This window comes from Camelina sativa, chromosome 3, assembly GCF_000633955.1.
Source record: "Camelina sativa cultivar DH55 chromosome 3, Cs, whole genome shotgun sequence".
NCBI lineage: Eukaryota > Viridiplantae > Streptophyta > Magnoliopsida > Brassicales > Brassicaceae > Camelina > Camelina sativa.
In genome coordinates, this window is record NC_025687.1 from 27,916,207 (window position 1) to 27,930,522 (window position 14,316).

General features: G+C 37.0%; 3 protein-coding genes across 3 annotated transcripts; 2 read left to right on the plus strand and 1 right to left on the minus strand.

Annotated features, from left to right (window-relative positions):
- Positions 2,098-8,656, minus strand: LOC104778410 (probable LRR receptor-like serine/threonine-protein kinase At1g56140; the record flags this gene model as incomplete). Its single annotated transcript, XM_019241147.1, has 21 exons — positions 2,098-2,563; positions 2,649-2,799; positions 2,872-3,106; positions 3,180-3,396; positions 3,464-3,582; positions 3,683-3,844; positions 3,959-4,157; positions 4,251-4,606; positions 4,691-4,752; positions 4,833-4,877; positions 4,953-5,018; positions 5,192-5,257; positions 5,357-5,428; positions 5,561-5,632; positions 5,739-5,810; positions 5,910-5,981; positions 6,139-6,210; positions 6,367-6,438; positions 7,490-7,561; positions 7,667-7,803; positions 8,564-8,656. Coding segments are annotated over 21 exons (2,778 nt in total), but the record flags the coding sequence as incomplete, so codon positions are not given.
- On the plus strand, positions 11,059-12,705 carry LOC104778412 (DNA/RNA-binding protein KIN17-like). Its single transcript, XM_010502854.2, has one exon. The coding sequence runs from the start codon at positions 11,252-11,254 to the stop codon at positions 12,494-12,496; it is 1,245 nt and encodes a 414-aa protein (XP_010501156.1). The 5' UTR covers positions 11,059-11,251; the 3' UTR covers positions 12,497-12,705.
- LOC104778411 lies at positions 12,868-14,187 on the plus strand. The gene is made up of 3 exons (XM_010502853.2): positions 12,868-13,595; positions 13,699-13,954; positions 14,094-14,187. The coding sequence occupies exons 1-3, from the start codon at positions 13,544-13,546 to the stop codon at positions 14,149-14,151; spliced, it is 366 nt and encodes a 121-aa protein (XP_010501155.1). The 5' UTR covers positions 12,868-13,543; the 3' UTR covers positions 14,152-14,187.

Here is a 14,316-nt window from a genome sequence, read left to right on the forward strand (position 1 = left end):
TGGCCGTCTCGCAGCTCCTCATTTGGCTCCTCTCTACTGCGTCGATCAACGGATCCTACGATAATGGACGTCGGGCGGCGTCTGTGGCCGTCGTATCGGTCCTCCACAGAAGGTTGCGCTGGGGGAGGATTCTCGTTCTCGCCGGCAGGACTGCTGTCGTTTCGGCGCTCGCCCCTCCTTCGTTGGAGCTTGCTGATTTGGTTCTGCGAGGCCTCTTGTGCGGCTGCGATGGCCTCGAGCCGTTCGTTTGTTCGTATTTCCTGGCCATCAAGACGACCGAGAATGACCTGCATCATATCGTCGAGTCTGTTTCTTTGTACAGGTAAGGGGAGAGTGGCGCTGGGGAGAGTGGTAGCGTTGGTGAGAGCGGCGGTGAGGAGAGCAGCGGCGTTGGTAACCAGCTGGTCTACGGCAGGTCCGGCTTCGGCGTGTGCAACTACGGGAGGCTCGGAGGGCGCGTCAGGCGCCGGTGGAGAGATTGTGCTCGACAGTGAGCCTTCGACTGGGCTCGGCAAGGAGCCTTCGGTTGGGCTTGGCAGGGAGTTCGGCGGGGGGACAGTTCGTGTTCTTGTTCGCCCCCATCGCTGCCCCGTTGGCTGCTCCGTTGTTTCGTTGAACTTTTCGTTGGGGTTCGTCATGACTCTTGAGACTTCGAAGAAGTGAGGATCATCGGTTTTGATTCGTCAAAAGAAACGCTTTACTCTTGCACCACGGTGGGCGCCAATTGATTGTACCGGGGATTGCACAATTTAGACAAATAAAGATTTTGTGGGAAAGAGCAAGCAAGTTCTTTTATTAATCGGGGAAAACGTGAGATCGTCACTTAAAACAAGTCGGGGTAGAGCTTGTTAGTTCACAAGCGAACTAGCAATCTTAAAGTGACGAACTGAAAACAAGAACGAATTATACGAAAGACAATAACAGTTTTCGATGCAAAGTATTGCTCTGTAGGTATTGTCCGCGGGTCAGGATGGTGATCCCAATAAATGCTTTCTCCTTTTATAGGGGACTGTTGACCTAGGGATGTCTAGGGTTTTCGTCGTGAATTCCCGAGATTGCCCTTTCGCGGGAATTAGTAGACTTGCTCCCAATCTTGTTGGACAGAAATTGTGATTAATGAATTTTATTGGGCCGAGTGGCATATTGGGCATAGCCCATATCCAACAATATATCAAACCATTTTTTGCTTATAACATTAAAATACCTTGGCACGGCTCTGCATGCAACATTTGTAATTTAATTATTTCAGTAAAGTACCTTCGTCGTTATGAGTAGTGGCTACGGTTAGGTTTTAAATTCGAACCATGTGAACCGAACCGGAGATACACAAGAGGAACCAGACGGTGAGGAGCAGACACGTCGGCATCGTCGCTCGGCAGCGGTTTAATTTTACTCTTTTTTAGTATATTTTTCTTTTTTAAGAACCAACGGTTGTCTGACACAAAAGCTTCGGTGTATATCGCCTCCCTTATATGTATGTTGTCTTCATTTTAATTTTTAATAATTGTCTTAAATGATCTTTCTTGACTTTTATTCATTGACTCATATAATAACCAACCAAAACATGATAAGTTTATTTATTTATTTATTCACCGTCTCATTTATTTATGTTTTGACGGCAAGTAAGCAAAATATCTTACTATAGTGTCCCGATTAATTTCGACTTCAACTCTCGACCAGTCGTGTATGTAAGACAATGCAAATGTTTTTGCGGAAGTAAAGTCGTGTATGTAAGTTGTTAAATTTGAGTTTTAGTGTGGTTTCCAACTCAAAACCAATGAATGGAGAGGTCCTATCCAATATAAGATATTTTTATTCACACACTCTTTCGAGATAATGCTCTATTTTTTTCAGCTATCTCGATGGCATTCTTTTTTCTATTACCATGTTAAATTTGGGTTTTACTGTGGGCTTCCAACTCAAAACCAATTAACAATGAGTGGAGAGACTCTAACCTTTTATATATTAATCAAGTCCTTTCACATCGAATCGATGTGGGATCTTTTCTTCACATAAGTCTCATAGTTCTTCTTTTATGTCGTCAATCTCTTTATGCGTTTATATGTTTCAAACTTTCAATTTGTTTATCTAGAGGAATAAACATAAGAGATTCAATATGTTTTTGTCAGCCACCAAGCATTGCTATACGTTTTAAAAGTACAAAAAAAACTTTTGGATAGATAGAGAAGAAACATTCTCATCTCCCCTCGTTAATCTTGACTCCAAGCATTGGCTGAAAGTCGCCATCTCTAGGCGTCACAAACCTCGTCGAGGAGGACGAAGAAGTGCTTGTGTCTTTAGTTTGAAAGGTGCCAAGAGAGGAGCTTGAGGTGTCATCAAATATCCAGTCGGGCTGGTAGCGTGGCTTAGAGGTTACATCAATGACCTCAACGTCTCCAGAAAGCATCGCCACCACTCTTGACATAGGTGGTCTTATGGCATGAGATGTCTGAGTGCACAGCAGAGCAATTTTTATCATGCGTTTCACTTCTTCCATGTTAAATTCAGTCAGCTCCCGATCGATTATTTCAACTTCACGGCATTTCTCGTGTAGATTCCATGCCTATTAATTGTACACCACAATTATATCGGCTTTATACATTTCCAATCAAAATGTATATATATACAACTAGCAAGGACGTGCGTACCCATTCAAGAAGATAATTTTTTTCATCATCCAGGCTCACATCAGAGATTTTCCTTCCACTAACTAGCTCAAGAGCCACAACACCAAAGGCATATACATCTGTTTTCTCTGTTAGATGTCCACGCATGGCATACTCTGGCGCAAGATATCCACTACATTGGTATAACATCATTTGTTATTGTTGTAAGGAATAAAAATAGTAGAGGGTTTGGGGATATACGTACATGGTCCCTGCCACTCTTGTACTTATGTGGGTTTTCTTGTCATCGTATAGCTTTGCAAGCCCAAAATCAGAAACTTTTGGGAGCAGCTTAGAGTCAAGCAAAATGTTGCTGGCCTTCACATCCCTGTGTACTATGCAAACACTCGCCTCCTCGTGGAGGTAGGCTAGACCTCTAGCTACTCCTAGGCATATCTCAAAACGGGTTGACCAATCAAGATGCAAAGCCTTTTCACCTCCTGCGACATCCAAAATCAGCTTTGGCAGAGAATGAAAGATAAATAAGTACTAATCTTTCTGCTCACTACTGACCATGGCCAAAGAGTGCATGATCAAGACTGCCATTAGGGAGGTACTCATATACGAGCAAGCGATGACCTCCTTCATAGCAGCACCCGTAAAGCTTTACTAGGTTGCGATGCAGAACTGTAGAAATTGTTACGATTTCTGCAACAAATTGTCCCTTACCGTGTCGCGATCCAACCGACAACACTTTCACAGCGATCTCTCTTCCATCATCCAGATTTCCCTGTTGAATTAATGTGTTAAATCATAACAAAAGCACATTTGTTCTTTTTGATATGGGGTAGGTTTACCTTATAAACAGACCCAAACCCTCCCTCTCCAAGCTTGTTTGAGGGATCAAAATCTTGAGTGGCATTTTTAAGTTCAGAGTAAGTAAAAGTGTAAGGTTTTACGTCCATACTAAGCAGCTCTGCCACAACAACAAAAAAAAAACAAAATATGATTTAATTTGAAGGATGATACTAAAGCTCGATCAAGGGCTAGTTTGTGTTGTAATGACATATACACACCTTCATCATCTGTGTAACGCTTTCGTCTTTTTCGGATGATGAAGATAACGACGCCCACCAAAAATATGATGAAAAGTCCTACGCCAAGAATAGCACCCACAACAGCACCAGTCCCATGATTATCCTTTGATGGTGGCCTGTTAGCTACAGTTGGTGTAAAATCTGAACAACAATATGTAACACTCCGACTTTAGGAGATAGAAAGAAACAAAACCTGCAGGCAAAAAAGATCAAGAAGAAAAAGAATTCGATGGACAGTTGCTGTTGTTGTGATACCTGGTTTTGCACTGACGGCCGATATGAGTGGCCCATAAGTACCTTTTAAAGGAATACTAAATGATCCTTTGCCAGCCCATAAAAGAAGGATTTCAAGGTAGTTTTCTGATACAGTTGCTTTATATTCTCTCCGAGCTGATCCGACAGTAGAGTCACCAACTGTTCTGCGTATATCAAAATCCTTTGCAACAAGTCTTCCCTGGGAAAAACGAAGCTAGGTTTCAGAATTCAGCAAGAAGATTATTAGTTACACCAACAAGTTAACTTGTAACGCGGTAGGGTAGACGCAGACCTGAACATAAATGTCAAAAGGTCGTCGTCCTAAAGCTTTCCACGTGTTAGAACCAACAATTACTAATTCAGCAAACTGAAGTCTTACTGTATAGACTCCATTTTCAAGCCCCAACCCATAATACCTTAGGGAAGATGAAGAATGTCTTGCTGACTGAAAAAGCTCTGAGTCCATAGTGTTGACAACCCACATATTATTACTACTATTGGCATAAAGTCCTACACTACTGGCTGCCCATCTCTGAACATCACTCACGAAAAAAGAAGCTGATCCAAGATCCTCATCATCCCTCTCAAATACTTCTCCGCTAACAGACTGTATTTGTGAGCCTCCGCAGTTGATGAAAAAATCAGAATCTAGACCACCAGTCATTAGTAGAGAAAACTTTAGAACATATATTGAGAACAATGGTTATGATGATATATCTCTGTCACACTTACAAATTCCTTTGCCTCGATTGCAAGGGAAGTTCTTCTGCAGGCACTTTAGTCCTGGTAGAACCCTTTTTAACAAAATATTAACAATTAAAAAAAAATGGAATTTCGGGGCATCAACAAGAACATAATTAAATAAAAATATCACCTCTTGTCTAGACCTTCCAAGGTGAAGTTGTTAACAACAAGGTTGCTGCACAAATAACATACAGTTTTATTATAATTCTTATAAATGTTTCCCATTATAGTAGAGATATAGTTTACTTACAGTTTCAAGTTTGGTAAGCTGACCCATGAAGGAAGACTACCAGACAAATCATTGTAGGATACATCTCTGAAAAAAAATAAAAGAAGAATTATGATTAGGATCTACAGAATACAATGTTGCATATATAATCAGGAACAGTTTCCAGATTGTATTTGTACAAAATTTGTGTATGTATATATATATGATCAGGACTTTGTGGCTTTCAAAGATGGTCAATTAGAAAGGACTTTGTAACTCACATATTGCTCAAACTCCGGCTCTTTTCAGTGGGCAAAGAACCATTCAACGTGTTGTTGCCCAGAAACCTAATTTGAAGACATGAAAAGTATTTTCCAGAGTTATATATATCACTGGTAGGGAATACATACCAACATAAAGACCCAAAAAATAAATAGAAAACTTACAAGTGAGTAAGTTGATTTAAGTTGAAAAGTGAAGCCGGAATTGGTCCATGTAGTTTGTTGAAGCTTAAATCACTGGAAAACAGAGAAATGAATGAGAAATAATATTATCGATCAGTAATGTTAAGATCACTTCGTATTCTCGCAGTGACTTTCACAGATCATCTCACTCGTGTTCAAGAAAATGCGGACATATGTTGTACTTACACATTTTCCAGACTTGAGTATTTCCCGATATCAGAGGGTATTGTCCCAGTGAGATTGCTGTTCCTAAATACTCTGCGACACATGAATATATCATCAATGTGAAATAGATACACGTAAGGAGGAGAGTGAAACAGTTCATGACGAATTGGAGACAGGAGTACAAGTACTGTTGCCTTACAATATCTTTAGAGATTTCATGTCTTTGATGAATTCAAGAGAAGAGCTTCCATTGGATATATCACCAAGACTCCTACATTTTAGGATATGATTATTACGTGCATCAGAAGGAAAGAAGAGAAAAATAGCAAACAAAAGTGATTAATTATGACACCAACGCAATAACACATACAGTTCACTCAAAGAAGTTAAGTTGGAAAATGACAACGGTATCGGACCACTCAAACCAGTTCCGTGAAGTTTCCTGTAGTAAAACGTGGTAGCAATTAATCATTGAATCCCAAAATCAAAATCAAAATGCCATGAAATTTTTTCCATTGGGACTAAAAATTAAAATAAAAGACGTAATTATAAACAAGAGCAATTTTTCTCTAAAAAATGAAATCATTCTTACAACTTACAAGATACGAAGTTTGGTCCATCTTCCTATAAGTTCCGGTATCGGACCAGTAATGTCCAGATCGTTTAACCAACTGGTACAAATTAACATCAAGGGAAAAATCACCCCATGGCCAAAAAAAATAAAATAGTAATATGTAAATTAATTAATAAATAGATTACAATACTGTAGAATTCCAACGATAAAACTTATATTATATGCGAATTCAATAAAATAAATAAAATCTTACGCCTCTTCCAGCTCTAGAAGATTAGCAAACGACGAAGGTATTCCCCCTCTAAGTCCAGAAGCTCCTAGGTATCTGCAATATAAATGGTAAGAAATACTAACAAACACCAGATTCTAGTGATTTTGAAAAAAAAAATAGTAATAAAGACCAATGAAAAAAAAAGTTTATGTTCTACGTGGAATATCAACTAAAAATTATAGACAATGATTAAAAAGCATATTATAAATAAGATAAAAATAAATCCAAATTCGAATAAATATATATATTCATAATACATATAATATATAATATTATTAGTATTTTAAATTTTTAATTCAACTATGTAATATTTATGTTTTGAATTTGTGTTGTTTCAAATATTCCTTTTGATACATGTTTCATGCTTGGTGTTTTATTATATATATACATATATATATATACATTTACAAAACGTTTCTATTTCTTAATTTTAGAAAAAAAATCGTTTCTCGTTTCTGAAACGTTTTGCTTCCGCGTAGCTATTTCCGTTTCCATGCAACCTAGTTAATAAGTGTCCAAAATTAAAATATAATTGTTTCCACTATAACGCATATTAATTTAATAACTTATTTTGTACCACCAATATAAGAATATCAAACATAACAAAAAATTGAGAGTTTATCACACTAAAGGTTTTTAGTTCCCTAAAATCAAATAAGGTATTTTAGTTAAAATTAGTTGTAAGAGTTATATATATGTTACCTTGATATAATTTTACAATATTATAAAATTCTAATAAATAAATTATGTAAACGTGACAAAAGAAATTATCTTGATAAAAAAAAAGTATTTATCAGCTCCCGGATTAAATGGAAAGGCGTGTTAAAATTTTCATTAATCTGATGTAGGATACGTTAAATGAAACTGTTTACTTTTTTCTACATCTCTAATTTTAAATGTATAATTGCAATACTAAATTATAGAGTTACACATGTATTACAGGTTAAAAATCTAAGAAACACTTGACATTTAAATTATAGTAGAAAACTGTAAAAATCTAACATCCTTATATATACAAATAACAAAAATTGGGTTAAAATCCTAGTTATTAATTAAAAAAAAGTTTCTGAAATTAATTACGTAAAAGTACTTTGTATATTCTCACATTTTTATTAGTTTTGTACAAGTCCCAATCTCAGCTGGTATAGAACCGGAAAAGTTATTTACACCAAGTCCACTGCATGAAGGAAACACATACAAGATAGGTTTAATAATAATAAAGCATCAAAATCTGACATTTATGATATCTTTTAAAAATAATGAAGACGAAGAAGAAGCTTACAGGGATTTCAATTCTGTAAGCAATCCAATTTCCTTGGGAATGGGGCCAGACAAAGCATTGATCCCAAAAGTCCTACAGTAGTTGAGAGAACAGTTGGAGCGTGAGAGACAAGAAAGAGAGATTAGTAAAAGGAAGAAGAAGCGAAGGTGAGCCTTATATAATTACATCCATTCCATTTGAGTCAAGTTTCCAATTGCAGGAGAAATGGAGCCTGTGAGATAATTTCGACCCAGGTTCCTGAAAGAAAAATGCCTTATGTCATTTTTTTTTATGACGATGATAAGAATTCAAGAAAAAGGTAAAGTGTATGTCAGTATACAGATTTTTGAGGTGTATCAAAGTCCAGAGCTGGGAAGGTATAGGTCCTCCAACATCTTTCTCAGAAACCTTGCTGTGAAAGTGAAACAACAATATGGCAACATCGATATCCAGTGGGTAAATGCACAAAGATTAACAGAGAAAAAAGAAATAAAGAGAAAGATATGTAAACTGTACGTACAGGGCTGTGATGCGGCAGATTGTGGAGCTGTCGAACTTGCAGTCGCATTTGATAAGAGTGTCGTAGGTTTGGTCGTCGATGCTGATACTATCCTCGATTGCGGCGCCAGAGCAAAGTTCGCCGCTGATGTTCCATTCCTTCGGAGCCTGGATCTTCCAAGTCGCGAAGATGGAGTTCAAAGTTCGCGCTGTTTGCAGTTTATCCCACAACAACCCGTCAGTAGTCTTTTTTTATTATTTAAAACCAAAAAGTTGTTAATTTAATGATTTCAAAGTACGTAGCATATATCACCTTCGTCCGGATGAGTAGTGGGAGTGGCTCCAGTTTGGTTTTGAGCTCGAACTAAGTGAACCGAACCGGAGATACACAAGAGGAACCAGACGGTGAGTAGCAGACCCATGCCCATCGTCGTCGGAGCTTTGTTTACACTCTTTTTTTTTTTTGTTCACAACAAAGGTTTTTTTGGTATGTACATAATAAATTACCCGTATGTATCAATCGTCTCCTTTTATATTTGTTGTCTTAAAATATATTATCATTATTATGAAATTAGTTTTATTGACTTGTATGCATTGACTTATTGACTTATATATGTACCAACCAAAACATGATAAGATTATTATATATTATGATGATGATCCAATTACAATTCATCCGAAATTTACCCTCGGCCATTGTTTCGTTGATGTTGTCATCTTCCGTCGCTCTTTCCTCCAGGCAGATCCATGATAAGTTTGGGAATATCCACTTAATTATCAAGATAGAGACTTGTGAAGAAAAGACTTTTGATGTAAAGACTTTTGACAACTTGTTATTCGTTTTATCTCCGAAAGTTCTTCCCGGTCACCCATGTGGCCATGTTTTTAATTTTTTTTTTTTTAAATAGTCAGTCAGTGGTTTATATTTCAGTTGCTAGTTACCACTTCTAAAGTTAAAGTTGGCGGAAGTAATTAGGGTATCTTTAGTGGCAGTTACTTTGAAAGAGAGTTGTTCAGATAAAATAATATAATAATAAAAAAGAAGGGAAAAAGTAGAGTATCAGTTTTTTGAATTGCTTGTCTAAGCAACGTTGCTCAGATAAATGAGATAGGTGTAGTCTTTTTAGAGGGTGCTACTAGAAAAATAAATATACATATATGATTAAAATAATATTTTTTTTTTAAAAGCAACCTATTAGTATGATTTAGTATGTTTGTATTTTTGTATTAGGGCCTTTTTGTAAAATGCATACGTAGTATTCTTTATTTAGTTCACCAAGTTACATAGTTACTTATTATAACTTATAACGTACGATACATTTCCAAGTCTTTTCGTTTTCAAACGAGGGCTAAAGAGAAGGTGAAAACATCATCTTAAAACGTAAAAAGGTTAATTTTAACCTTTGTGGGTGTTTCATGTTTTGTGTAAGACAGTAAGAGATGATTTTCGCGAGGTGAACAAATTCTCATATAGTATTCTACTTTTTGTTTATTGAATGGTAGTCTCTGTTTTGAATTCATCAACACAAAGTCAAAGACATGGATTTGCAAAACCTATGCATATTCAATAGACAAAAGTAGAATACGATGATTTTAAAACCACCATAGTGAGTGTTAAACTTCGGTTCTCCTACTAACTTCCATGTTTCCCATAATCGATATGAACTGGGAAAGAAGGACGAATTGGATTTGTATTCACTCATTCAATGATATTTCGAGATTACAAGTTATGTTCTTCCTGAACTAGATACAACGAAATTAAAGTAAAGAGAACCCAAAACAAAACCCTGGATTTCTTCCCCCCCTCTCCGATCTCGCCTCGTGATTCCGCGATCTTCTCAACGGCGCTTCTCCTAGGCGTTCTTCTTAGTCAATCCGCCCTTCCTGGGCCTGTCGCAAGCCCACCATTGCTGCAGAACAATTGTCGCCTAACGGGCTTTTCCTATGGACTCTGGTCTCGCTAAACCCAACACCAACACATATGATATTGTATAGTATTTTTTTTGTTTAAAATTTACTTTCAACACCAACACACATAGGCAGTAAGTTTTTTAAAACTAATACAGTACAACCTCTATAAATTAATACTCGGTAAATTAATAACTTCTATAAATTAATAGATTTATCCGGTCCCAAGTTGAGACTAGTGTAATTTTGGACATTATTCGATAATATAATAAAATAATAATTTTTTAAAAAATCTTTTGTAAATATATGGTCCCATCAATAATATAAATTAATAATTATATAGAATTATCTAAATATATGTATATATCGACACATTAATTTTTTATTATAGTTCATTTTTGATATTTTTACTGTATAAAAATCTTTGGGCTATTGTCAAAACATGATAATTGTTATTTTCATTGTAATTGATTTTATAAAAATATTAGTTATAACCATTAAACTTTATTTTTAATGTTTTTTACCAAATTAGGAAAATCTCTCTATAAATTAATAATTATTAATTTATCGAGAAATTAAAACCTGTATAAATTAATAGATTTTGATGGTTCCAACATTATTAATTTATAGAAGTTTTAGTGTATGTGGTTTTTGGTGAATTGTAAACTGTAAACTATGCCATTAGACGGCGAATCAAAATGGTGTTGACCTTAAAAAAAAGTCGAATGAAAAACACAAACCCACAAATTTACCGTTGAAAACAATCGAGTATTTTATACATATCCATAGGTGTCAAGTGCATTAAACCAGCTTGCTAACTACTGTAATGGGGACTATTCTTAAAGATAATGAGAGTAATCTTGCGATCTTGTTCACTGACATTCTAATATCTGATCGTATAACTTCATAAGTTGTGCATTAAAATATCTTACAAATCAAGAGTTATATGGGCTTTAATTAATGGGCCTTATTTAGGATTTTATTTGATTTGAGTTTCGCTTATCGCCGACTCCTACAACTTGAATCATCAAGAATACGAAAAACAACTCATCTCAAAGACTCGATTTTTCTCGCGAACCTTCTTCAATCCTTTCCGATTGAAGTCAGATCTCTGCTCTCCTGATCTGAATTGATCAGTTGCATTACCTAAAACCCCTAGATTTCAATTCCCCAAAAGACCGTAATTTTTTGTTCGAGTCGATGGGTAAGAACGATTTCCTAACCCCGAAGGCGATTGCGAATCGAATCAAAGCCAAAGGTCTCCAAAAGCTTCGATGGTATTGTCAAATGTGTCAGAAGCAATGCCGGGACGAGAACGGATTCAAGTGTCATTGTATGAGCGAATCTCACCAGAGGCAGATGCAAGTCTTTGGCCAGAATCCGACTCGCGTCGTCGATGGTTACTCCGAGGAATTCGAGCAGACGTTTCTCGATCTGATGCGGCGGAGCCACCGTTTCTCTCGTATCGCCGCCACTGTTGTCTACAATGAGTATATCAACGATAGGCATCACGTTCATATGAATTCGACTGAGTGGGCGACGTTGACTGAGTTCATCAAGTATCTTGGCAAGACGGGTAAGTGTAAGGTTGAAGAGACTCCTAAAGGTTGGTTTATTACTTATATTGATAGAGATTCAGAGACTATGTTTAAGGAGAGGTTGAAGAACAAGAGAGTCAAGAGTGATTTAGCTGAGGAGGAGAAACAAGAGAGGGAGATTCAGAGGCAGATTGAGAGAGCTGCTGAGAAATTGAATGCTGCTGGTGGTAGTGAAGGTGAGAGCAGTGGTAAAGAAGTTGTCGAGGATAATGATGTTGATGATGAGAAGAAGAAGAAAGATGAAGAATTGAAGCTGAAGAGTGGAGTTAAGGTTGGGTTTGCTCTTGGTGGAGGGGTTAAACAGGTTGCTACGGGTAAAGAGAAAGTGGAGAGCTCGAAGATCGTGTTTGAGGATGAAGAGAATGACAAGGTTGAGAGAGAGGATAAGAGGAAGAGAAGCGGGGACTCGGGAAGGAGCGAGAAGGAGAAGAGATCAGCTTTGGATGATTTGATGAAGGAGGAAGAGAATAAGAAGGAGAGGATGAATCGTAAAGACTACTGGTTGTTCGAAGGGATTATTGTGAAGGTGATGAGTAAGGCTTTGGCTAAGAAAGGCTACTATAAGCAAAAAGGTGTTGTGAAGAAAGTGATTGATAAGTATGTTGGCGAGATCGAAATGCTTGATTCTAAGCATGTGCTGAGAGTTGATCAGGAGGAGCTAGAGACGGTGATTCCGCAGATAGGAGGGACAGTGAAGATAGTGAATGGGGCATACCGTGGTTCCAATGCAAGGTTGTTGGGTTTGGATACTGAGAAGTTCTGTGCTAAAGTGCAGATCGAGAAAGGTGTTTACGATGGAAGAGTCATCAAGTCCATTGACTACGAGGACATATGCAAACTTGCTTAGTTATTATATCTTTAGACCATGTTGTGTTTAGCGATGCCTTGTATTTCTGGTTGAACCTTTTTTTTTTTAATCTGGAAGTGAAGCATTATGATCCATGATGGATAGCCTCATGACAGATGATTCCTTTTCAGACATGTTATGTTATTGACTGGAATATCTGTGTAACTGTGTTGGTCATTGGTCTTATTGTTCTTCCTAGTTTCCGTTCTCTTCTTGTTCTCTGCGTCCATGCCAAATGCATCATCATCCTTAAACAAGTTATTCTGTAGTCTTATATGTGAAAAACATTTTAGTCAGATCATATAAAGGTCTGAGTTTCTCTATTAGTACGATTTTACCTCTGTAATAAATTTTCTAAGGAGACTGCAAAGAACAAAATCATCGAAACTTGGTTGTTGAAAGCGGTAACTAGGAATTGGGCACCACAAGTCTTTAAAAAAAGCAAACCTTTTCTTTTTCCTGGTTGGTCTGCTGTAATATAATAATAAAGTTTGGGTTTATAGTTCTTGACTTGTTTTGTCAAAATCCTGAATTCCCAAATATATTAATCAGAGAGAGAGAGAAAAAGGGGAGAATATTAACAACACTACTACGAGAGTCTACAAGTCGACGACTCTGATCAATTTGTTCTTCATCTAATTCCTTATTCTCAGGGAAATCGAGGGTTTTTAAATTCATAGTCTCTCTCTCTTTAGGTTCGTTGGCCCTCTCAAATCAGAAAAGTATCAACCTTTTTTAAATTCATTCCCCTTGGATCGTACTTTTTTTCATCGCTGATTTGTTCTCAAAAGGGAATCTATACTTTTTCATTACCATTGCCTTTGGTCTTTCTCCGTTTCCTCAATCTATGCTTCTTTGATTCTCTTTAAGAGGATTTTGTAATACTTTTATTCTGACGAAAACCTTTTCTCTGGGGTTTGTCTTTCTTCTAATCCAGAAAGAAACCAAACCAGTTCTCTGCGCTCAAAGTTTGTAGCTTTTATCCCATCTGGGCACACACCAAATGGGATAAATCGAGACAAAGAGGTGTAAAGCAATTCTCCATTGATGATCAACTGTTTCAAAGACTCAATACATGTTTTGATGACTGTTTTGCTATGTAAGATTTTTAAGTGCTCTTTTTTATCTGTTTCTGTATCCCCCACATTATCTCACTTATACGTGGCAAGTTCGCTGAAGTTGAAAACTCTGTTGGGTTTCAGCCACTAATGACGATGATGATGATCATGAAGAGGCTGTTAATCATGTGGATGGTCATAGGAATCATGAGGTTAGAGAAGAAGTAGATGCAAAGGAATACGAAGGTCAAAGTGGTGGTGTCACCACTCTCACTTTGAAAAGTAGTCTTAGAAAGGCGGATTCAAATTCAACAGAAGCTGGGAAGAAGGAGAAGAAGAAGGTACAATGGGTGGATGTCACAGGGAAGGAACTTGCTGAGATTCGAGAATTCGAACCTAGGTTAGTCTTCTTTTCTTGGGAATTCAGATTCTCAAATTTAGAGACAATGCTTAGTTTGGTCATAATGACTCTTTATGTACTTGTTTTATGGAGTATTTGATTGATTTTGGAATGATGTGATTCTTTCATTTTCTTGCAGTGAAGAAGATAATATTGATTCTGATCGGGGAAAAACCTGTGTTTGTGTAATCCTGTGATCCCTCCACTTTAGTTTAACTGGGAGATCTAAGGCAGAAAAAGACAAAGTTGGTGGCTTCAGCATTAAAATTTCATATACATGGAGGTACATATAGAATCTGCATTTGTGTTCTGAAGCCAATCTTAAGTTTGTGCGGTTGAAGCCATATGATGATTCCTGATTT

Bases quoted from the DNA above. Each gene is read 5' to 3' on its own strand.
- LOC104778411 (XM_010502853.2), top strand. From the start codon at position 13,544: ATGATCAACTGTTTCAAAGACTCAATACATGTTTTGATGACTGTTTTG. The intron at 13,596-13,698 runs GTAAGATTTTTA...GTTGGGTTTCAG, and splicing joins TTTGATGACTGTTTTGCTAT to CCACTAATGACGATGATGAT. The intron at 13,955-14,093 runs GTTAGTCTTCTT...ATTTTCTTGCAG, and splicing joins ATTCGAGAATTCGAACCTAG to TGAAGAAGATAATATTGATT.
- LOC104778412 (XM_010502854.2), top strand. From the start codon at position 11,252: ATGGGTAAGAACGATTTCCTAACCCCGAAGGCGATTGCGAATCGAATC.